Below are 23,726 nucleotides of genomic sequence, written 5' to 3'. Positions count from 1 at the left end.
GGTAGTGCTTTGTTTTTAATTAGTGAAGTGTTTATTCCTTTTCTTTGAATTTAGAAAAGTTAATTTCTATATCTTATGCTACAAATACAAGAATGAGTTCTAGTGCCTGCCTCCAAGTTTCAAAGCTAAGGTGAATGCTTGGGTTGCACACCAAGAGGAGCTCATCAACTAGCAGGAAACCAACAAGGAAAGCCTCACAGATGGTAATTTCAAATGTGATTAGTAGAGAATATGCAGAAAAGACTTTAAAGAGGGTGTAGATGACTTCTTTTTAGCCCCAGAAATTAAAGAGCTTTAAAGTAACCCACACACTTAAAACATTAGGCAGGTTGAAAGTCAGTGTCTTGTCTTAAGACCCCTCAGAAAGATGAAGTCACATGATGAACCACCCCCAAACCTGGTCCAGTGGGCAGGATGCAGGGTGGTAGTTTATCAGCCAGGAGGAGGTGATTGTGCCAGTAACTGCTTAGCAACTGCAGCAGAGAGAGCTGACCTTCCTGCTGACCAGTTCAGTGTCAGGACTGGGATTCATGTTTCAGCAGCCAGAGGAAGGGGAGTAACTTTTGAAGTACCGTAAAAGTCTATTTTATTCTCCTGATGTAACCGTCTGCTAACCTAGGCCAAGTCCTGGAAGCTTCTATCCTCTGTACAGTCTAATCTAGTCCTAGAATGTCTTCAGCCTCTGAGACTGCTGTTGAGTAAGCTCACCCTTTCTAGCTCTTTTTGAACTGTGGCTGGCTGGTTCAGCTGAGCTGTTCTGGCTCAAACTCCTCTCCATGCTGACTGATCAATCAGGCTTCTCTCTGCCTCTGACTTTTTTGCTCCACTTGGCCTCATACTAACTCTGGCAATCTGTTCTAGTTCTCTGGCTCACTCTTACTCTCAGGATTGTCCTGTCTTACCTGCCTCTAGCTTGTTCTCTCTCTAAAACCTGTCTCTGGTAAAACTGCTACCTACTCTGCACTGCCTCTCAAGTACCTTCCCTTCTTTCTTGTGTAAAGTCACAAGATGAACCACCCCCAAACCTGGTCCAGTGAGCAGGATGCAGGGTTGTAGTTCATCAGCCATGAGGAGCTGATGCTGCTGGACCCAGTACCTGCTTAACAACTACAACAGAATGGACCTTCCTGCAGACCAAGAAAGTTGGGCAGATCCTGTTCCATCAAATGTTTCTCTGATTTGTCACTTTGTCTGCCACTCAATTAGACAACACTTACAAACTTCTACAAACTAACCTTACCTTTGTTTGGAATTAAAGGTGTGTACTAAGGGCATGTCTGTGTTCCAGCCAGAGAGATTAAAGGCTGAGGGCTGAGCCACAGCACAAATAGAAACAGGTTTTTTTAGTAAACAACAGTCTGAGGGTTCACACTGTGATTAAATATCCTGCAAAAAAAGTATACCCTTGTTTTTGGAAATATGCCAGAGGACGTAGCTTATTTTGAAATAATATGCAAATTATTTTCCATAAGACAATCTTGACTTTTAAGGGGAATGACTTTGCCTGGGCTTTGTCTGACCTAGAGAACGGGTGTACAATTCTAGCCTTCTTTAACCCAGTTTTCTGCAATCCTAGGAACAATAGACACACTTCTGAAGTTCAAAGTCCAGGGAGCTGGGCTAAATAAGAAGCAGACACGTAGGGCCAGCAACATGGCTCAGCTGGTAAAAGCTGTTGCCATGGAAGCCTGCTTGCCTGAGTTCAACCCCTGAAACCCACGGGAAAGTTGGTGTGTGCCTCTAGCCCAAACACCACTGTGATGAGATGTGTGGTGAGAAACAAGGAGGACTGGCCTGAATCTCAAGCGAGCCAGCCTTGAGTGTACATTGTGGCAAACCCAAGGGAGACCCTGCTGCAAAACAGGTGGAAGCCAAAGAACAACTCAAAAAACCTTGTCTTCCAGGGCTAGAGGGATGGTTCAGTGGTTTGAGCACTGGCTGCGTTTCCAGAGGTCCTGAGTTCAAATCCCAGCAACCATCTGTAATGGGCTCTGATGCCCTCCTCTGGTGTGTCTGAAGATAGCTACACTGGACTCATACGTATAATAAATAAATCTTGAAAACACACACACACACACACACACACACACAAGCATCATCATACAGAGTGCTTCTCAAATATTACCATCACATCAGGGATCTGTTGGATTGGGACTGATAGTGCAAGACAGACCCAAAGAAGAGACTGAGGGACTCCTCCCTCAGGACAACTAACTAGGAGGGAACTGCAGCCTTTTCTTGTTACAACTACAGGGAACAACTGGCCTATTTCCTACTCAGGTCAGCATGAAACCTACCCAAAACCTAAGGAACAATAGCCTGCTACGTCATGCTGACTTCCAATCAAAACTGTCGGGCATCAGAACAAGAGGAGACAATGAGGGGTAATTACCAGAGCAGAAACTGAAAACAGCCATGACTAACAGGCCACCTGAGCTCTAATAGAAAAAGGCTAGGTAGATAAATAGAAGGTTGAAGCTGATTGAAATGCAAGATATGAGCACCAGAGAGCACCCACTGTGAACCAGGTGTGTGTGGTGCACTTGGGAGGCAGAGGCAGAATCTCTGTGAGTTCAAGGTCAGCCTGGTCTACAGAGTAAGTTCCAGGACACCTGGAGCTGTTAAACAGAGAAACCCTATATGGAGACACCAAAACAAATAAGTAAAGAAATCAGTCTTAGGGTTTCCATTGCTGTGAAGAGACACCATGACCAAGGCAACTCTTACAAAGGACAACATTTAATTGGGGCTGGCTTACAGGTTCAGAAGTTCAGTCCATTATCACCAAGGCAGGAGCATGGCAGCGTCCAGGCAGACACAGGGCTGGGAGAGCTGAGAGTTCTACACCTTGATCCCAAGGCAGCCAGGAAGAGGGTGCCTCCTGCGCTGGGTGGGCTTCATAGCCCACTCCCACAGTGATGTACCTATTCCAACAAGGCCACACCTCCCAATAGTGCTGCTTCCCATGGGCCAAGTATATTCAAATCATCACAAACTAAATAAAAAATAATAAAACAACAACAACAAACCCCCACTGTTGAGCTGGTCATTAGACTGGAGACGCTAAGAGAAGAAATATCCCAAAGCTGTAGATACTGCACTAAGTAAAACCTCCCAAACTTAAATGGCAGGTGGCAAAGTGGACCCAGAGGCTGTTTAAGAGCTGTGGGGAAATTATGAAAGTTCACACCTAGTGACAATACCAGAAGAAAGAACGAGAATACCTGAAGTAATGCCCAACAGTGTTCCAAAGACACACCACACTGCAGGATTCAGAAACACAAGTGGCAGTCAGGTGTGGAAGCACACACCTGTAATCTCAGCACTTGGGAGGATGGCACAAGAGGCTCTCAAGTCTGAGGCCCACCCATGGCACACAGCAAGGCCTTGCCTCAAAAAATAAAACAAAAACATCAAGTAGGACTTGGAGAGACCTTTAATTCCAGCACTTGGGATGCAGAGGAAATTTGGTCTCTGAGCTTGGGGTCAGTCAGGACTACATAAAAAGACCCTGTCTCAAACAAAATAAGAACTCCTAGTTGGGAAACTATTAATTTTTTAAAGCATTGGGTAAATTGATATATTAGATATATTGGATATATTTAGATAGGGAAGATTGAAAAAGAGAAACCCAAAACAAGCAAAAGTGAATGCCTTCCCTGTAGATGTATCAAAATCACATCAGCTTTCTCTTCAGAAACCATGCAAGAACAGATAAGAAATAGTTATGGTATTGAAAGAAATACCCAGCATAGACTTTTACACAACCAAATTATACCTGTCTCAATGAAAACAGATTTTCTTGGGGGACCAGGGAACTCTGTCATACCAGAAATACCAAAAGAAATTCTTCAGAGTTTTTCTCTGTAGCCTTCGATGTCCTGAAACAGGATCAGGCTGGCCTGGAACTTGATTTGTACACCAGGCTGGCCTAGAATTTAGAGATCCACCTGCCTCTCTGCCGCTGCTGGGACTAAAAGTGTGTGTGTGCCACCACTGCCCAGCTTCTTTTATCTTTTAAAAGAAGACTTACTTTTGTGTGTTTGTATGAATGTTTTGCCTGCATGTATGTATGTATGTATGCACGTTTGCATGCATGTATATGTATGTATATATGCATGTGTGTGCACATATGCATGCACATGTATGCATATATACATGTGTGTGCATTTATGATGCATGCATGTGTGTATGCCTGTGTGTATGATGCATGTGTGTATGCATGTTTTAGGAACCCTGGGTGTTGAGGCTCTCTGTGGGATCTAGAAGGCAGTGAAAGCTGAGAATGGATAGCAGTTGGTGTAAAGGAGGTGAGCAGAGCTCCACAGAGCACCCTGCTTCAGGAGCTGGAAAGGCAGAGCCAGTGTATTCAAGATTGCTCTATGACGTGCAGGTGCCTTGATTTTATCTCACTGAAGTTTAACAATACATCTCTTAAGTAGGAGGCTTTACATTCCTCCCTGACCCTTACAAATGAAGAGGACTCAAAAGCATCGAAAGACTATTGGAAATTCACACGTACAACTCAGGACGGAGAGGATGAAAAGTGTTTTTAAGTTGTCTTACATATTTATCCATCGATACTTAACCAAAACCAAGTCACTGACTTTGGCAATGAAAACGTTATTACTACTGTTACAGAAATCAAGTGCCTTTCTAGGGAGCAGTCACCCCTACCTGTCAGGAAAGTAAGGGGCAAGCCCCTTACTAAAGCTTGAGGCAGACTTTGGCTAACACACAGGGCTGGCCTTGAGCAGGACATTTTTCTTTTATGCACCTTAGGCTTATGCAATTTAATACATTTTCATCCTTAAATCTCTTTTGCATCCCAGCCTTAGACTGTGTTTTGATTAACTTAAACAGGAGCAGAATACAAATTGGGGCACTTGGAAGGATGGGAGATTAACATAACCAAAATTGTTTATCTCTGAAGTAGGCCAGTGTTGCCTTTTCAAACAGTTGTTACCCAGGTCAGCGTGCCCACCTGGCTGGATTCCGTTTTCCTGATAGGAGCACAAGGGGTGGTAGACCAGAACTTAATGGTGGCTGTCCCCTTGAGCTGCCTGTTAGAAGCAGGGTCTTTGGGGATGGGGCTAATGGTTGATAAATCCTGGTGAACAAAGCTTACGTTTTTGAGTTTTTAAAAACATTTATTTATCTATTTTATGTATGTGAGTACACTCACCCTCTTCAGACACACCAGAAGAGGGCATCAGATCCCATTAAGATAGTTGTGAGCCACCATGTGGTTGCTGGGAATCGAACTCAGGACCTCTGGAAGAGCAGTCAGTGTTCTTAACCACAGAGCCATCTCTCCAGCCCAGACACTTATGTTCTTGTATTTCAAAGTTTGCTTATCTCCAGCAGTCCTGGTTGGCTTACTGTTTTTCTCTGAGGTATTTTGGTGGTGTTGCTCCATTAGCTAAATTCTACTGCGTGTGAGTTAATGTCTTCAAAGAAAATCTATTGGCAAATCCTTTATAATGTCAATTTTATTACTTCGAGTTTCTTCTCCATCACTACCTCATATTTTAAAAGGACAAAAATTACCACAAACCTCTCAAGCATTCAACTGGAAGCCAGGCTGGGACTTGCACAGCTCAGTCTGCTGGGTCCGTGCACATGTTGAGAAATAACAGGGAAGGACTGAACACGGCTACTGTCTCAAAACAGCTCATGAGCTGTAGCTTGTACCTTCCACATGCCACCTCAAGCTTCTTGGACCAACGTGCTGAACGGCTGTTGCTGAAAGCCCTACCATCAAGACCCTGAACCACGGGGAAATAATGAGACTACTCATTAAAACTAATAGATAATAAGTGTTTGGGCAAAGGCCAGGATGCAGGAAGCATGGTGGGAGGGCTAAAGGTGTGGCTTGTGGTAGCAGTTACTCAGCATGTGGGAGGCCCAAAACTTAATCCCCAGTACCAAGTTCAAAACAAAAGTCTTCTTAGCAAACTCTTTTATTTGGCTTATATTTAAAATGTAAAAAAAAAAAATATAAGCTGGAATATTTGATGCTGTGTGAGCAAGGAGAAACCAAGTCAAAGAGTGACATCTATTTCAAATAAATCAAAAAGCCCAATTAGAAAGTTTCCACCCTTCTGTAATTGATGCATCCATCTTATCTCAGTTTCCATAGACTTGGGAGGACTCAGGCTGAAGGGGTGCGTGCTGCGTTCAGCTGCCTTCTCTTGCCTGTGAGGGAAGCACAAAAGAGTTCCTGAATTTATCAACCTACTTTTTTTTATCATTAATAAACATTCATTTTAGAGACTCTGAGAAGTCACACAGATCGTACACAGTTCCCGGACACCCTGAGCCGTTTCCCAGTTGGTTAGCATCAGGTGTTCCCGTGGGAGGTTTACCACAGCTGACAGCCAACAGCGGCATGCTATTAGTCAGATTGGACTTGATTCAGAGCCTCTCAGCTTTACCAAGCTCTCACCTGAATCAGACTTCTCTCGTTTATTTGTATGTTCTTCCGTGTGAGTGACTGTTTTCCCTGCATGTCTGTTTGTGCACATGTGTCCCTAGTGCCCATGGATGCCAGAAGAGAACATCGAATTCCCTGGAGTTACTCAAGTGGATGGTGGGAATTGAACCTGTGACCTCCATAGCCCTATGGATGGATTTGTTTTGTATAGAAACAGGGTCTCATGCAACCCGGGCTTGCTTCCAACTCACTCTGTAGCTGAAGACTGGCCTTGAACCCCTGATCTACCCCCTCTACCTTTCCACTTCCCGAGTGCTGGGATTACAGATGTGTAACTGTTTTATGAAGTACTAGGAATCGAACTCAGGGCTTTGTGCATCCTTGGCAAGCACTCTATCAACTCAGCTTCACCTTCAATTCTGCGCTCAGTTTTGTTGTCAGTGAACAGCGTAGGGTATCTAAGTTGATCACCAGAAGTCAGAACCACCAAAGACATTTTACTTCAAACCAGCTCGAAGATTCAGTGAACTAACGCCTCTGAGATTAAAAAGCAAAGTTCAGTTGCCCTGACCCACTGGTATGTATATGTGATTATAAGGTTTGTTCACACAATAGCCCCAGAATAAATTATCTCTTATTTCTTTTAGGATTAGAGCTGCTGTTCTTCTTCTTCTAATATTTATTTTATATATGTGAGTACACTGTAGCTGCCCCCAGACACACCAGAAGAGGGCATTAGATCCCATTACAGATGGTTGTGAGCCACCATGTGGTTGCTGGGAATTGAACTCAGGACCTCTGGAAGGGCAGTCGGTGCTCTTAACCACTGAGCCATCTCTCCAGCCGGAGCGAGCTTCGGTTCTTATGTGGACAATGTGTGTATTCAAACAGCGGTCCCACTTCTTTACCTGCCCACTGGCCTGTAGACTTTTCTCCAGTGTGGCTCCACTCAAAATCTCTCATTTCCCCATGCCCACCAGCGTTAGTATCCATCTATGGCGCACCAAGGCACAAACTCACGTCTTAAAAAAAAATCTGTTGTCTTAGTATTTCCCTATATACACTGTGTGTTCCAGTCAAATTGTCCTAAGCCCATAAAGATGGATTTTTTTTTTTTGGCTCTACAGCTTCACTGAAGTTGGTTTGAAGCTGCCTCCTATTTTTATTCACATGAATCACATTCGTTCACCCCACTGTTAGTCCCTGAGGCTGGTCTGGAACTAGAAGCACCCTTCCCTATCCCTCCGTTCTGGTAGGTTCTGTTATGTGTAAGCCCAGGAAGGGGCCAATATGGAGTTCTTTCAACACGACTTCACAGTCAGGGTTGCTGTGGGTTGCTCTTTCCCTTTGTGAGAGGATTCTGCTGTTTTGTGGGTGCTTTCTTCTGGCCTTTCCTGGGGGATTCTGGGAACCCGCCTCTTTCCCCTGGGCCCTAGGGGAGGTACCAGCTGAGCAGCTCTTGGCAGTGACTGCTGTGCCACCTGACTCCACCCACAGCTGTGGCCAACCAGCCTACTTTGCTTCCCTTCAGTCTCTTCTGGTGAACTAAAGACAAACGTCTCTAGAACCCAAGCTTTCGAGAATCTGCTATCCCTCTGATCTCTATGGCACTCTGCCTAAAGCGTGAACAAACAGTTCTGTTTAGGGGTATCTTTTGAGCACCAAACTGTAAGGACCCAGAACTAGTTTATCTTTGTTCACAGCAACACCTAGCTGATTTTTTTAAAATACAACATTAGATACATAATACAGTATTTGCTAAACAAATGAGCGGTGGTGCACGCATCTTTCAGGAACTATCTAGGGGACGCCGAAGAGAAAGCTCGGCAGTTAATAGCATTTATTCTTTCAGAGAATCAGGGTTTGGCTCCCAGTGCCATGTGGAGGATCACAACCAAAGGGCACCTTGCACACCTGTGGTAGACACGCACACACATGAAATAAATCTTAAACGGGAGGGGTAGGGGCTTGGGGGATGGCTCAGGGTTAAGAGCATTTGCTGAGCATCCAGAGAGCAGAGTTGTCCCCAGGACCCACATCAGATGGGTCACAAGTGCCTGTAACTCCAGATCCCGGAAATCTTAATGGTCTCTTCTGGGCTCTGCAAGTACCTGCATGCATGTGTAACACACACACACACACACACACACACACTACAAATATTACAGAACATGTCATTCTTGCTTTTTAACATTATATATATTTTAAATTTCTCTTCTTAAAACTGTTTACCTTCTTCATCACATTGTCTTAATGGGAAGTCAGTTTTTGCCCTCTTTTTTGTTTATCTTTTCAGTTTTTTAACTCTTTCCCCTCCCCACCCCCTGTGTGTGTGTATGTGTGTGTGTACATACACACACAGGAAAGCTCACCTATACAGGTCAACATGGAGATCTTTCCTCAGTCACTTCTCCACTCTTTTTAAAAGACATGATCTTACTAACCAAAGTTTGTCCTTTCGTCTAGCCTTGCTAGTCAGTGGGCCCCAGAGATTCAACTGTTTCGGCCTGTGTGTTGGGGTTATAGGCTGCTGGGTCCAGCTTTTACACATACACACACACCCAAACTCACACCCACATGCACGCACACGGGCACAAACACAGTCACGCATACTCTCACACACTCATAAACTCATACTCGCACACCTGCACACTCTCACACAAGCATGAACTCAGGCCTTCTGCTTAAATAGCAAGTACTTTACACAGTGACCCACCCACCCCTGCACCCCCACAACCTCCCCCCCCACTCATTTAAGTTTTAAGACAAATATTCTTATGTAGCCCTGAATAGACTGGAACTTATTTTGTAGACAACGCTGGGTTTGAGGGCCTTCTGCCTCCTGACTTTGGGGGTTACGGGATGCACCGCCAAGCCCAATTTCAACTTCTTTATCTTCTGTACTCTGTAGCTTATAAGCGGTAAGTTACTTGCTTCATTAATAGACAAACATACTTCTGGTAAAAGTTTATAAAATTCACCATTATCTAATAAATGTAGCTCAAACTATGAAAAGCAAAACCAATTATTTATCATATTATTATTATAATGAGATGGCTCGGGAGACTTAAGAAACTGTCTCTTCTGAATTGTTATTCCAGACAATGAATAACTTCCCCAGCCCCTAAGTCTGTGGCCCAAGCCCCACCGACTCACCGTCCAGCTCCTCAGAAAGCGTTCATGGCTCGCCTCCTGTTAATGTCTCTCTTGATTTGGCACACAGAGCAAACAGGACAGAAGAGGGTGGCCATGTAGTCATCGCAGATAGATCCCTGCGGAGGACACAGAAGACACACGCATGACAGCCAGCACTGCTGGTGGATTTGGGGCATTTTAAAGACGCAAAAGCACCGAGTCTTTGCATTGTGTTTATTGCTTTTAATGGTTTAGTTCTTCATTCCGTGTGTGTGTGTGTGTGTATGTGTGTGTGTGTGTGTGTATACTTCTTTTTTTTTTCTTTTTTTAAGATTTATTTATTTTATGTGAGTACATTGTCACTATCTTCAGACACACCAGAAGAGGGCATCAGTTCCCATTACAGATGGTTGTGAGCCACCATGTGGTTGCTGGGAAATGAACTCAGGACCTCTGGAAGAGCAGTCAGTGCTCCTAACTCCAGCCTTAGACTTTCTTTTTCTTTATTTCTGTCTTTCTTTCTATAGTCACACATAGAGGGAATCAAATGTATGTATGTATGTATGTATATACATACACATTATTATATGATACATAGAAATATATGTACACACACGCACTCATCTACATACCTCATTGACTGTTTCCCCCTGTTACTGATTAAAAGGCTGCCCCATTTCATGCAGTGTTGCTGGTAAGTGCATGCATGGTCAGTTTGGATCGGATGCGCCCTTCTCTGTTACTAGGGAACATCTCTGAGTCAAATCTCTCACACATTTTGAAGTCTTTGTTGGTAAAATATGGCAATCCTCCCCTACAATACCCAAGCACTGGTGGAGAGTTTAGTTGCCTAATGCAAAAACATTGCAAATATGAAATGACTTGCTTTATAGAATGTTGAGGGACAGAAAGGGACGATATATTTCTGCTGTATCAGCTGGATTTATTATTGTAGCCGCTACAGAATTCTGGCCAATCAAATTCAGAGCGTGGATACTGTCAAATGGCAGCCACTCCACAACAGCTATGGTAAATACAGTCGCCCACTAGAATGGTAACAAAGGAAAGAGACTCACAGGAATGCCATAGCGGGTTCGGTAGAGAGTCCTCATTGCCACCGTTGTTCCACACAAACAGCATTCGTTCATGTCAGCTGCCACTTGACATCCAAGACAAGTGAAGCAGAAGGTCCCACAGAGGCCTGGAAACATGAAAACGGGGTACACGTTACTTTAGTCAGGCCCCACCGACTACACCAAGAGCAGCCACATCGTGAGGCCTTTCCCCTCTGTTTGGGCGGGGCTTCATTATGACCCGCCCATCATTTAAAGACCCAGCTCTTTTTCAGTAGTACCATTCAATTACGGAAACCTACCCATGTTCCAGGTAAAACCCTCGGTACTGACAATGTCCCCAGCCGTAATCCAGCAGGGATACAACAGGAAAGATTAGGAGATGGGAAAGACGGGAGATCAGCCTAGGATGCTTACGCTGAACGGTGGAGCATGGTTAGAAATGTTCTTAAAGAATAAAGCCTCTTAGGCCCTGGGATAGGATGGGGATGAAGCTAAGGGGTAGAATAAGTGTATGTGTGTGTTAGTGTGTGTGTGTGCGAGTGTGTGTGTGTGTGTGTATGTAGGTGTGTGTGTGTGAGTGTGTGTGTACGTTGGTCACAAATTAGTATTTATGTATGCAATCAAGGTCAGGAAAAACTACAAAGTATTTTGTAAGAGATTGACTTGCTCTTCCTAAAGGTCCTGAGTTCAATTCCCAGCAACCACATTGTGGCTCACAACCATCTGTAATGAGATCCAGTGCCCTCTTCTGGTGGGTCTGAAGACAGCCACAGTGCACTTACATGTAATAAATAAATACATCTTTTTAAAAAAAAGACAGACAGAAAGAAAGAAAGTAAGTCTGCCATAAACCGATTGGTGGTGCACACCTTTAGTACCAGTACCTGGGAGGCAGAAGCAGTTTGAGGTCAGCTTGGTCTACAGAAAGAGTTCCAAGACAGCCTGGGCTACATAGAGAAACCCTGCCTAAAACAACCAAACAAACAAACAAAAAAGAAAAATAAATAAATAAAGGAAGGAAAGGAGGGAGGAAGGGGGGAAATTTGCCCCCAAACAACAAAGGCTGCATTAGAACTCACCCCACCAGAACTTTAAGAAATTACATTTTATTTAGTGTGTGCATACATGTGAAGGTAAGAGGATATTTTCCAGGGGTTGGTCTCTCCTTCCACCATGTGGGTCCTGGGGAATAGAACCCAGGCTGAGAGGCTAAACCTCAGTCACTTTCTCCACTGAGCCATCTTAGCGGCCCTACATTAAATCTCATACATCCAAGTAACCATACATTCACATAATTGAGGAGTCTCTTGGGGCTGGAGGAGTAAAAGTTGGTCTTTAGGGTCTTTGACTACTGTAGTCTTTACTGCCTTTTTGATTTTCAGATGTCACAATCATGTCATGGGACGCATGGTTCCTTCCGTTCCAAGTTCCACCTCACTGCACATTAAAGCTTGCAAACTTCCTGACCAGGCTGAGGAGTAGGCTTCAAAGCAAACCTCCGCTTCCTGCATTGCTGAGGACAAGTGCTGGTCCCCTTTGCCACCCACCTCACTTTCTTCCGTGTTCACTCAGATCTCAGTGCATCCAGGGAAACTTAACTGTATAGATAAGGGGCGCTGATGCTCTCTGCAAGTGCCCTGTGACCGGACGTGATGTGACTGATCATAAAACAAGATTTAATGCGTGCGCAAACAAGAAGAGATCTTACTGCTGTTGCTCTTTTTTAAATCAGGTTGTGGGAACTGGAGAGATGGCTCAGTGATTAAGAGCACTGGCTGCTCTTCTAGAGGACCTGGGTTCAACTTCCAGCACCAACATAGAGGTCACACTCTCTGTAACCCCAGTTTCAGGGAACTCAACACCCTCATACAGACATCTATGCAGGCAGAACACCAGTGCACACAAAATACAAATAAAAACATTTTTGAAAACTCAGGTTTAGCCCGATGGTGGTGATACACACCTTTAAGCGGGTGGATCTCTGAATTTGAGACCAGCCTGGTCTACAGAGAGAGTTTCAGGATAGCCAATGCTAATCTCAAAAAAACAAAAAAACAAAAAAAAACAAAAAAAAAAACCCCAAAAAACCAAAAAAACAAAGCAAAACAAAAAACAAACAAAAACAAAACAACAACAACAAAAAGAAACCAACCCAAAAAACCCCTCAGATTTAAGTAAAAATGTTTCATAAATAATCTGTTTATAATTACAAGGTCAGGCCCATTCAGTTTTTTAGAATCATTTAAAGATTTCAATGCTACCTTAAGGATTTGTTTTAGGGGTAACTTGGTTTGGGGGGGCAGTGGCAGGAGAGAAGAATCAGGAATAAGTAGACTGTCACTGGTGTTTAACTGTACCATTACCGGATTCTTAGGAGCCTGTAATGAGTTAGCAGCTTAGTAGCTTTCCACACTGATGGGGAGATGGGGGGGGGTGTATCAATTATAGGGACACCTTTCCCGTACTTACAGACACCACAGTCACTGAAGCAATCACACAGGCTGGTCTGCCAGTTGGAATTTTGGGGAGCACGAACAAATCCTGGTTGAGTCACGATGACTGTTGGTGCCTGAGCCATCTTCAGTGTAAGGTCTCAAAAGACAGGGTCTGTCTGAAAAAGAAAATGTTGGCCTTTCAGCCTGAAGCTGCTCTGGGAAGGACAGTGTTGTCCCTTAGCTAGCCCTACCTGCTGTGCGCCTCCTACTAGGACGGGAGGTGGTTGGAGAATCAGCTTGTTGATCTCTAAAGAGCATTTCAGTCTCCGCCTCCGAGGGGACTGAGGCCCCCGGGAAAAGGAATTCACTGAACTGGTAAGGTGAACAGGTGTCTCTCACGGGTAAAAGAAGTGAAAAGGAGCTGATAGCGTGCTACTTTATACAGATCCCTGCTGTCCAGAAGATGGGAAATGAACCATTGGCCTGGGACAGGAGTAGGGTTGGGGAACAGTGAAAAACAGCTTAAGCTTAGTGCAAATCCGTTCTCCTTCCTCTCTTGCTTGGCCACTTTGGGGTTCCCACACTACCCTGCTGAATCCAAGCCACTGTGTCATTTCACGTTCACCAGAGCCTGAACCTTCTCCCTGTGCAGCTTAGCCCATGACTCGTGGCAGGGCCAGCAAGTCCTTTACAATCATCCCAACCGCTTTCCTGTGGTTGTGTTTTTGCTGTTGAGGATGCTGACTTGTTTTCCTGAGTCAGCATGTCATCATGTAGCCAAGGCTAGCTTCAAGCTCACCATTCCTCCCCTGCTTCAAGTCTTCCACATGCTGGCACTGCAGGTGTGTGCTACAATTCATACATAGTTGGGCAAAGCCTTCATGAGGCATATGTTTTGTTAGGCTATTCCTAATTTCTCCTTCTTTGGAATGACAGTATCTTTGCTAAAGCCCTCATCTCTAAAGCCACATGATCCCAGATGGACCATCTAAGCAGTCATGTGATCTCAATCACTTACATTTGTGAAATCAAGGTGGTTCCTGGCTTGCCCACCTCACACGTGCATCGAGAGCACCAAGTATCGTCTTCAGACAGGTTTAACGGACGGCTTTTTATAAAAATTAATACAAATCCATAGGAGAGTGGCCGAAACACACAGAGGTTTGACAAGGACATCTCTGCGGTTGGCAATACTGTCGGCTAGTTTATCCACACTGTGTGAGGTATTAGAGCTGCATTGGTTATTTACTCTGCCCTAGGAACGGTGGGGGAGGGGCTGACTCAATTGTGAAATTCCAATCCTTGTGGGGCTCTCTGCCTAGGAGCCCTGATGTCATATGCTGCTGCCTTTACTCAGAACTACTCACTGGTCTGTGAGGGTCTCTTGGAAAACAGGACCTCCCCTTTCTTATAAAAAAAACTGTTTGTGTGTGTGTGTGTGTGTGTGTGTGTGTGTGTGTGTGTGTATGTGTGTGCAGCTGTATGTGCCTCTGGAGGCCAGGGGAGGGCGCCATGTGCCCTGCTCCACCCCTCCTCAGTCCCTTGACACAGGGTCTAACTGGCAAGCCCCAGTCATCCCTCCTGTCTCCCCCTATAGTGCTGGGAGATTCATGTGTACAAATACTCCTGATTTTTTACTTGGGTGCTGGGAATCAAACGGCACCCAAACTTGGGTATCAGGCACACTAACCTGCCTAGACCCCGCCTCAGCCTCCTTCCTCTTCCTCTTCTCCCACTGTATTTAGCATCAAGTCCAGTGTTAGACTCACAGTAGGTGCTTTAACTTCAGTGCTGAATTAAGCACTAATGGTGCTGGGGCATTTTTATTTAGAGATTCGGTACATACTTTTAAAGGCACGAAAGGGCTGGGAGTGGTGGCAAACACCTTTAGTTCCAGCACTTGGGAGGCAAAGGCAGGCAAATGGAGCTCTGTAAGTTCAAGGCTAGCCTGGTCTGCTTAGTGAGTTCCATGACAGCCCGAGACCATCTCCTAAATAGAATGTTCTTAAAGATGGATGATTTGGCTCTGCCTTTTCATATCAGTTAGGAGTTTTCTCCAGACGTCTCTGTTTTGATCTCATCACTTGCAAAATCTGCTAGGTTGGTAGTTTCCTTGAATGACAAAAGACAGCAGTGTATCACCCAGAGAACAACCTTAAATGACAGGTATGCTCAGATACTTCTCCATGTGACCGTGTTCAAGGATACTTAAAACATGACTAAATCTACACGAACTTCAATATAGTTAATGATAAATCAACCCAGCCCACTGAATCCTAACAAACAGCACACAGACAATGTCTGGTTATTACAGAGGAAGATAAAATTGGTTTTAGTTTGAAAAAGAAGCAGGCTTGGGCTCACCTTTAACACAAGCACCTGACAGAGAAGAGACAGTCATGTCTGTAAGTTCCAGGTCAGCCAATGCTATATAATGAGACTCTGTCTATAAGTAGGGGGTGTAGGTAGGGCAGAGAGGTCAAGACAAAGAGGAAGGGCTCACAGAGTTCTTTTCAATGTTTATACCTGTTGACTATCATCATCATACGCAGTAAATATTTCTAAATAGTTCTCTTCCGGCTACTGAGTGTAATATGCAGATGCTGTGGAATTTTTAAAGATTTAGTAAATAAAGCAAGTAAAAGAAGCAAGGGTGCAACCTTTGACATTGAGAGTGTTTAAAACAACAAACAAACAAACAAACAAACAAACAAAAACATCCAAGCTGGAGAGATGGCTTAGCAGTTAAGAGCACTGACTGTTCTTCCAGAGGTCCTGAGTTCAAATCCCAGCAACCACATGGTGGCTCACAGCCATCTATAGAGAGATCTGGTGCCCTCTTCAGTCCTGTAGGAATACATGCAAACAGAGCACTCATACATAAATAAATAAGTTTTAAAGAACAATCAAACGAACCAAAAATGAAAAAAGAGAAGAAAAAAAAAAAAAAAAAAGAAAACAAAGCAAGCCACAAGTTAGGGAAACAGTGAAAAGACCGAATCAGACAGTTTACAATAGAAATGAAAAAACAACTTATATAAAAAGATGCTCAGACTTCCCCATTGGTAAGGAAGTGCTGGGCAAAACTGAGAACTCGGGTGTTGGTGTTGAGCCATTGCCAGTACCAGCAAGGCTCCAGGGTTGATCTTTAGCACTAAACCTTGGTCAGAGCTCTCAGGAGCGCAGCTGTGCAGACTCACCAGGGGTGAGCGCCTCTGGTGAGAATAGCTTCGAAAGCACTCTGCTAAGTAATATGGTTGTGACAGAGTTAACTTGGAAAATGCAAATGGTGAGGTCCCTATGAGGCTTCTGAACATACTGGAGGACCAGCGGATGAGCAAAACTTCAAACCAGGCAGCACATACCTAGAATCCCTGGCACTTGGGGAGCCAACACAGGAAGATCACTAAGGAAGACTTTGTCTTGTCTGAAAAACTAAAAACATCTGGGTAGGTGCCAGGACTCAGGAAGCCATGAGGCAAGCAAGTTTATGAGTGAGCACACAGGTAGATATGCTAGAAATATCTGAAGATAAAGTCTGATCACGTCCACAAAGAGGGTACACCCAGTACTCAAATCTTGATTACTAAATGCCATTATTCAATAAAAAGAGCCCGCTGACTTCAGGACTGGGAGGGGGAGGCCTAAGACCTGGGACACACGGCTCCAAGAGTAGAGTTTATTAAATGAGACACTGCTGAGTGGGGGCCTGGGGGAACCCTTCTGAAGGAGTTTGAGGGCCAAATCTAGGACAGTTTGAGCAAAATGTAATGTTATTATTAGATTGCAACTCATAGAAGGAACAATCTGTAGCTCTGTCTGTATGTCTGTACCTTATCTGTGACACTAGTGTAAATAAATGACAATTTTAAATGGCAGAGAAAGGGCGGCACTTTTCCTTGTTCCAGTGAGTGTAGAAGGAATAAGGGGGATATAAGACCAGCATTTGGCATACGCCATAGCGACCACCGTAGGCGAGACCGATGGGTGGGGTCTCTGTTATTATTAAAGGTTATTTTTGTTTTGTTTTGTTTTTTTTTTTTTACCTGTGGTCCCTAGCTTACTTGCTCCATCTCCAAAACAAGCCATAAAGACTGTGGTTTCACTTCCTCTAAGTCAAAGAAACTAAAGTTTCCCATCTTTCTGTCTTGGAGTTTGTTTCTCATGTCCTCTGTCATTTGATCACACACAGCCACTGTAGGACCTGGACCATGAGGAAGCAATGCTAAAGCATCTGGCCAGGCAGGCTTGATGCTTCCCCACCTTGTCTAGGAGGGATGTGACCACTCAGCGGCATCCACACCACCCAGAGGGCAGAGTCTGCAGACGCCTGGGAATGTAGCCCACTTGGTAGCTTGCTTCGCATGCAAGAAGCGCTGGTTCATGCCAGCATTGTAAAACTAGACATGGTGACACACACCAGTAACTCCAACACTCGGGAGGTAGAGACACGAGGGTCAGAAGTTCAGAGCCATCAGCTCTGCAGTGAACCTGAGGACAGCTTGGGCCATAGGAAACTCTGTCTTATAACAACAGCAAAAAAATCTACTGAGTCTGGAGTAGTAGGTAGTATACACATGATCCAAGCTGAGTCAGGAGGTTTGCAACTTTGAAGCCAGTCTGTGCAGTAGGGAGACTGTAAACCCAAAGCAAGAACAACTAAGTAACTAGAATACAAAAGCCCAACAGTCTACTGGTAGTTAAATTAGTAGATTTATTCCTTGCGCACAGTGGGGACTTATGGCCAGTCGGCTGGGAAGAGAGCGGATGGGGAGTGTAGGCTTCCCGGTTTGGAAGAAGAACCAGAAAGTAGAGATGCTACTGGAAGGCAAAGGCCACTTTATGGTGACATATACTCATTTGCTAAGGAGGATCTACTGCAGCAGCAGCTCTACTGACGGGGAAAATTAAATTTTCCTCCTCTTCCTTTCAGCTCATGTAAAAAATTCAGTAACTGTGGTGGTCACAGGGCTAGCCTGCGTATTCGTGGGTCTGAACTAGCTTTGCTGTTAACAGCTCCGACTGTGAAAGGCTACGTTCTACCATCTTGTCCTGGGACTTTTGCCTTTGAAGTATCTTTCTTTAAAAGTTCTCTCTATCTCTGCCTCTGTCTGTCTGTCTGTCTGTCTCTCTCTCTGTATGTGTGTGTGTGTGTGTGTGTGAGAGAGAGAGAGAGAGAGAGAGAGAGAGAATTAGTTCAATTAGGGTTACTCACAGGAACCTGGGTAACTAGCCAGTGACCACACCACAGGAAAAAAAAAAAGTCTGTCTGTCTCCCAGCAACCTGAACAATGCCTCCTGTAATCTAATGATTAACTGCAAAGTTAGCTATTCCAGGAAAGAGTTATCACCATGTCATAAGACACGACAATCTAAATTTCCTTTGGCTTTTTGGAACCCAGAAGATCCAACGACTTATGAATAACAGCAGATGGTTGACCAGCAAAGCGGTCAATCGTTAACTGATAACTGCCAAGGGTGGCGCCAATACTTCGGCCCAGCAACCCCTCCGAAAGCCTTGCCCCTGGAGCCTTTATGCAATTTTTTTCTTTTCTTTTTTTGAAGGAGGCTCTCATATAGTGTAAACGTCCCACAAACTGTGGCAAAGAACAGTCTTGAATTTTGGGTCCTCTCTCCTCACCCAGTGCTGGAGATTGAGTCAGGGTCTCCTGAATTGCTAGACTACCTAATCTGAGCACCACAACATCTGTCCCCACCCGCCCTGCCAAAGACCGAGTATCCATCTTCCAACTTTTTAGTGTCTTACAGGAAGTCACACAGCTGTTCCCTAAACTTATTGAATCCGTTTCAGGAAATAAAGTAAAACATTGCAATAACTCATTTTCCTTGCTGACCCTTTTCACAATTAACAAGAGCAGGCGTCTTTGAGAGCAGCATTTACTGACGCAAAACCTGGAAAATGTAGCAGGCACCACTCCCCCTGGGGGATGTGCTTGAGTGTGAGACTGTGGGTCAGCAGCTGGGAGCAGATCCTAAGCCCTGGGCAATGGGTGGGGTCAAGCTTCTTCCCGGACTCAGCATGAAGTCCCCCAGAGCTTCCTCCATCCCAATTCCAGAACTCTAAGGTCAGAGGTCATTCTGAGAGATGATGTTCCGCAGTGCCTTGGAAAGCAAAGCATTTTAAAAAGGAGAAAACAGAAAAGCATGTGTATCCAAATGTACTTTGCATAGTCTTTGAATAGTCAAAGGCCAGAAAGAATCCAATAGGGGATAATCCTGGGTGGTTACCTCAGGGTGAGCTGCTGATACTTTTTTTTTTCATGTTTATCTTTCTGATTTATTATTCTTATGATAGTGTTGAAATTGTTAGGGCTGGGAGACAGATCTTGTGGTAGAGTACTTGCTTAGTATGTGAGAGGCCCTGGGCTGGAGCCCCACCTTAGCAACAGCATCAACACAAAAAAATTAGTTTCATTTCTTTTATAATGAAATCGTAAGGTGACTGCGTTTTACCTTTCAAGGGAAAAAAAAAAAATCAAACAGGAGAATCACATCTTTAAGGAGATTAAGCCACGATCCATATCTCTAGTATTATTCTACGGCTCTAGTCAGTACCAGGACACTGATGGCGTCTGATAAATGCCATCCTGAAGGAACATCCTTTCTATCATCTTTTTCATAGGAAAACTATAACCCTTAACTTTACACTGAGATTTAAACATAAGAGTGGGCTTCTGGGGCTGGAGAGATGGCTCAGTGGTTAATAGGTCCTCTTGTGGTTAAGTGGTTAAGAGGTTGCTCTTCCACAGGTCCCGAGTTCGATGGCCAGCAACCACATGGTGGCTCACAACCATCTTTAATGGCATATGATGCCCTCTACTGGTGAGTCTGAAGATAACAACATGTACTCACAAAAGATATATATATATATATATATATATATATATATATATAAAAAGAGTGGGCATCTGAAGGGTTCTGAGAGAGCCCTCGCTCTGGATTCCAGAGGTCTGAGCATTTACACTGGGCTACACAGACTTTATGAAACGTTACAACCACATAAGACCTGAACACAGTAATCTATATCTGTGGCAAAGACTTGTACCCAGAACGTTCACCTACTCATGAACAGATAATTGGTAAAAACATTTTCTTTTCTCTACTTGTGGCCTAAACAGTCACCAGTCAGTCTAAGCTGTATACTACTAGACAAGGTGATAGTGTCTGTGATCCTAGCACTGTGAAGGTGGAAGCGGGAGAAAAAAAAATTAATAACCATAACAAAAACTCATATAGTTTTCATTTGTTTAACCCAGGAGAAATTTGAAGTGTTTTAATGTTTAATGTGCCCTACACAGGTTGAAACCATTTCCAGTCTCTTTGGTATTGTAAGTTTTTTTTCTATTTCCAATACAGACAAGATCAAATTACAAATGAAATAATAAACTAAAAGGTTGCATGTTGCGTTCAGAAGAGGTTCCTCCCTCCCTCCCTCCCTCCCTCCCTCTCAGTGGTACTGGGGTTTGAACCGAAGGCATGCTGTGTTTGCTAGACAAGAGCTCTAACACTGCACTCCACACGCTCAGTTAACTTCCTCTTTTGAACGTGGGAAAATGTGCGGTGGGCAGCCGTGCGGACCACGGTATTTCCGGAACCGAAGCCAAGCGCGGGTAGGGGGTAGGTGGGGGCGGCAGGAGGTTTTGAAAACCAAGAGACACTCCTGGCCTTGAAGGTTGCCAGCAGCTGCGGAGGATGCTCTGTCCAGAAGTGCAGTCCCAGAGGGAACAAGCGCTCCGGGGCTGCCATTTGCACCTCCAGCTTCCACTGAAGAGGGTCTGTCTAGCACGCGGTTTCTCATAGAGGAAACACCTCCTCCACCGGTGAAGAGCGGCAGGCACAGGGGAGGGGAGTCCATGCTGAGCATGCGCCTGCCCAAGGCCCTTGCTCTGCCCCTGATCTGTCCACGAAACCAACCAACAGAAGAACTAACCACAAAACACTAATAAAAGTCTGCGAAACTCACTCGGTGTACTCTTAAGACAGCCCCGTGATCCGATCACAATCCCTCGTCTGTTGGAAGTTCCACCAAAGGTTTAGCCTTAGTCATCGCAAATAAAAAGTCACCAGGAAATCAGAGGTTTAAAAAAAAAAAAAAAAGAAACCGAAAACTGCCTAAGGCATCTGCCTAATGCAGGAGAGTTCTATGACCTTCTGTTTGGTCCTCAGAGTGTACCATATGTGAAGACTGGTGGTACTGAACTTGGGGTCACAGCCTGTGCCCCAAACTGTTTGTCCACCCATCCTCAACAAGCCAATTTAGAGCCAAATTAATAGTGAGAACCAAAAAAAAAAAAAAAAAAAAAAAAAAGACATTTTCCCCACACCCAGTCCACAAACCCGCCTTCTGTCCTGAAGCCCTGAAGGGGTCTCAAAGCATTTTGGGAAGCGGTATCCGTTTTCTGGGCTGCAGTCCCCTATGTCTTGACAAAGGAATTCGGCTGCTTTGATGGCTACTTAATAAAAGAGTGCTCCCTTCCCCAGGCTGGCATAGCCCCTGCCCGTGTCTCCCACTTATCTGTGCAAATTCAGATCAAGTTCTTTATCTGCTGGTGACGCAGGACCCCTTGATAGTGGAGAGTCCCACCCAGGGACTTACAGACCTTGCAACCTTTGGCTCTTGGCTTATTTCCTGTCTGTGACAAATAACTCCAGGTTCACTAGAAAACATGTGTTGACCCAGTTGCGTGTGTAAAAGTCTTGTGATGGAATTGTTATGGGCCAAGGAGAAACCTGTGGTCCCATCTGTGGGGGCAACCCTACTCAGAGCTCGGCCACGTAAGACGTCTTTGAACACAGGATAGGACAGTAATAAAAGCAGTGGTGGTGACCACTCAGGAGAAAAGGGGGGGAAATGGAGGTGAGGAGACTGAACCAGGACTCCAAATTAATGGGCTTAGCAAAGCAACATGATAAACCTTCCTTCCGAGTTTCCTTGGCAAGGACTGGTCCCTGCCGGGAAATCTTGTAGGATTTGGCTCACGCGTTGAACATCTTAATCTTATCTATTAGTTTTAGACTCATTCTTGTACCTGTATTTCTGCCTCAGAACACACCACTCAATAAATCTTGTGAATAATAATTAATCCAGGTTCTAAGCAACACATGCTCTTTGTGAGCATCTTCGAGTACCAGAGATAAATCCCTATAAGTTAGATGTTTGCTTTCATAATGAGAACTCCTAAGGATTCTCAAACTTTACAAACTAAACCTACAAAAATCCCCAACAAGCTTTGCCGGGTATCTTAAACAAATAAGTATATGTTTTTTATGCACAAAGAAACTAGATTATTCTAGTAAGAGAGAGTTGGGGGGAGAGAGAGACAGAGAGAGAGAGGGAGAGGAAATGCCCTCCCCAATGAAAGCTGTGTCCCAGAGGATCCCAGCTGAGATGTTTCAAAGTATGACACTCAGTATACCTAAACCATAACTGCTGAGTTTCACTAAAATTACTAAATTTAAAGTAATTGGGGAAGAAAACACCGATCTTTCAACAGAATCTCAAACTATGTTAGGAATAAAATAAAGCAGTGAAACAACTTCAAAAGGAAAGTCTCCCCTAGGTTTAAAGAAATTCTTAATAACAAATACTTACAGTTCAAAAGGTTTGGGCAGGACTGGTCCTGTGGTCTGGGTTTGAGTCTGGCTACAAATGGAGAGACTCCAGGAAGGGAGAGAAGTGATCAGCCCAGTGGAGGGTGGGGTAGGGGTGGGCTGTAGTCCAAAGAGCAAAGTCCTGTGCTCTGATTGGCTGTGGTAATCCAGGCAGAAGTGCTAAAAGCTATCTCTTACCAAATAGGGCCTTTCCTTCTTTACAATTACAGTGGGCTAAATACTAATGCCTGGGAGGAGAAGGCGTGGTTCCTGCAGTGGTTGATTGATTAGTCTACCTGCCTGGTAACAAAGGTGTGGTTCCTGTAGTGGTTGATTAGTCTACCAGCTTGGCAAAGCTCACTGATTCTTACACCTTATTTTCCTCTTTTAACATAATCAAAAAGGCATTAGGTAACCTGGAATTGCAGGCCTGCTCAGACTGTCCTGTTTGTGTCTTGAGGCTGGAGTCTCCCTGTAGTCCTGGCTGTCCTGAAGCTCAGTTTTTAGGATGGTCTCAAACTCACAGAGACCGGTCTGCCTCTGCCTCCTGGGGCTGGGATTAAAGCTATGCACCATCATGCCGGCCTTCTGACCAGATCTTTCTCTCTTCTGTCTTTTCTTCTCCCCCTCTCTTTTCCTCCCTGAGGTCTTAGGAACTGAACGCAGGGCCCGTGCATTTTAGGTGAGAACTCTATCACTAGCCTACCTCTGTCTCCCCATATTGCTTTGGTTTCTGTAACAGACTGAACGCTTGCTATGTTAGGCATGATGTTTCTTCTTTTACTTTTGTCATTGTCATCAGCATCTCCCAGCCCCATCTCTCTGTGGTGTAAGCCTGTACCTGACCAAAACAGGCGTGTGGAGGTCAGAGGACAGCTTTGGGAAGTCTGTTCTCTCCTGTCTGTTGTTCCCACTGTGCTGTATAGCTGTGGTGAGCTTCCAAGCAATTCTCCTGACTCTGCCCCCCCATTCCTTGAAGGAGTTCTGGGATTATAGTTATGAACCACCCTAACAGTCTTTATTTATTTAATT

The 23,726-nt window shown here is 44.5% G+C and overlaps 1 protein-coding gene across 1 annotated transcript; it reads right to left on the bottom strand.

The window, feature by feature from the left end:
* Window positions 1–5,947: 5,947 nt before the first annotated feature.
* PLAC8 (placenta associated 8) lies at window positions 5,948–22,746 on the bottom strand. Its single transcript, XM_080924750.1, has 5 exons — window positions 22,696–22,746; window positions 13,117–13,258; window positions 10,648–10,772; window positions 9,593–9,708; window positions 5,948–6,198 (listed from the first exon to the last, which is right to left on the bottom strand). Exons 2-4 carry the CDS (start codon window positions 13,223–13,225, stop codon window positions 9,604–9,606), a joined length of 339 nt encoding a protein of 112 aa, XP_080780876.1. The 5' UTR covers window positions 13,226–13,258; window positions 22,696–22,746; the 3' UTR covers window positions 5,948–6,198; window positions 9,593–9,603.
* Between the last annotated feature and the right edge of the window lie 980 nt (window positions 22,747–23,726).

The sequence above is a fragment of the Micromys minutus genome (assembly GCF_963924665.1).
Source record: "Micromys minutus genome assembly, chromosome: 11".
Taxonomy (NCBI): domain Eukaryota; kingdom Metazoa; phylum Chordata; class Mammalia; order Rodentia; family Muridae; genus Micromys; species Micromys minutus.
This window is presented reverse-complemented; position numbering and strand designations above follow the sequence as displayed.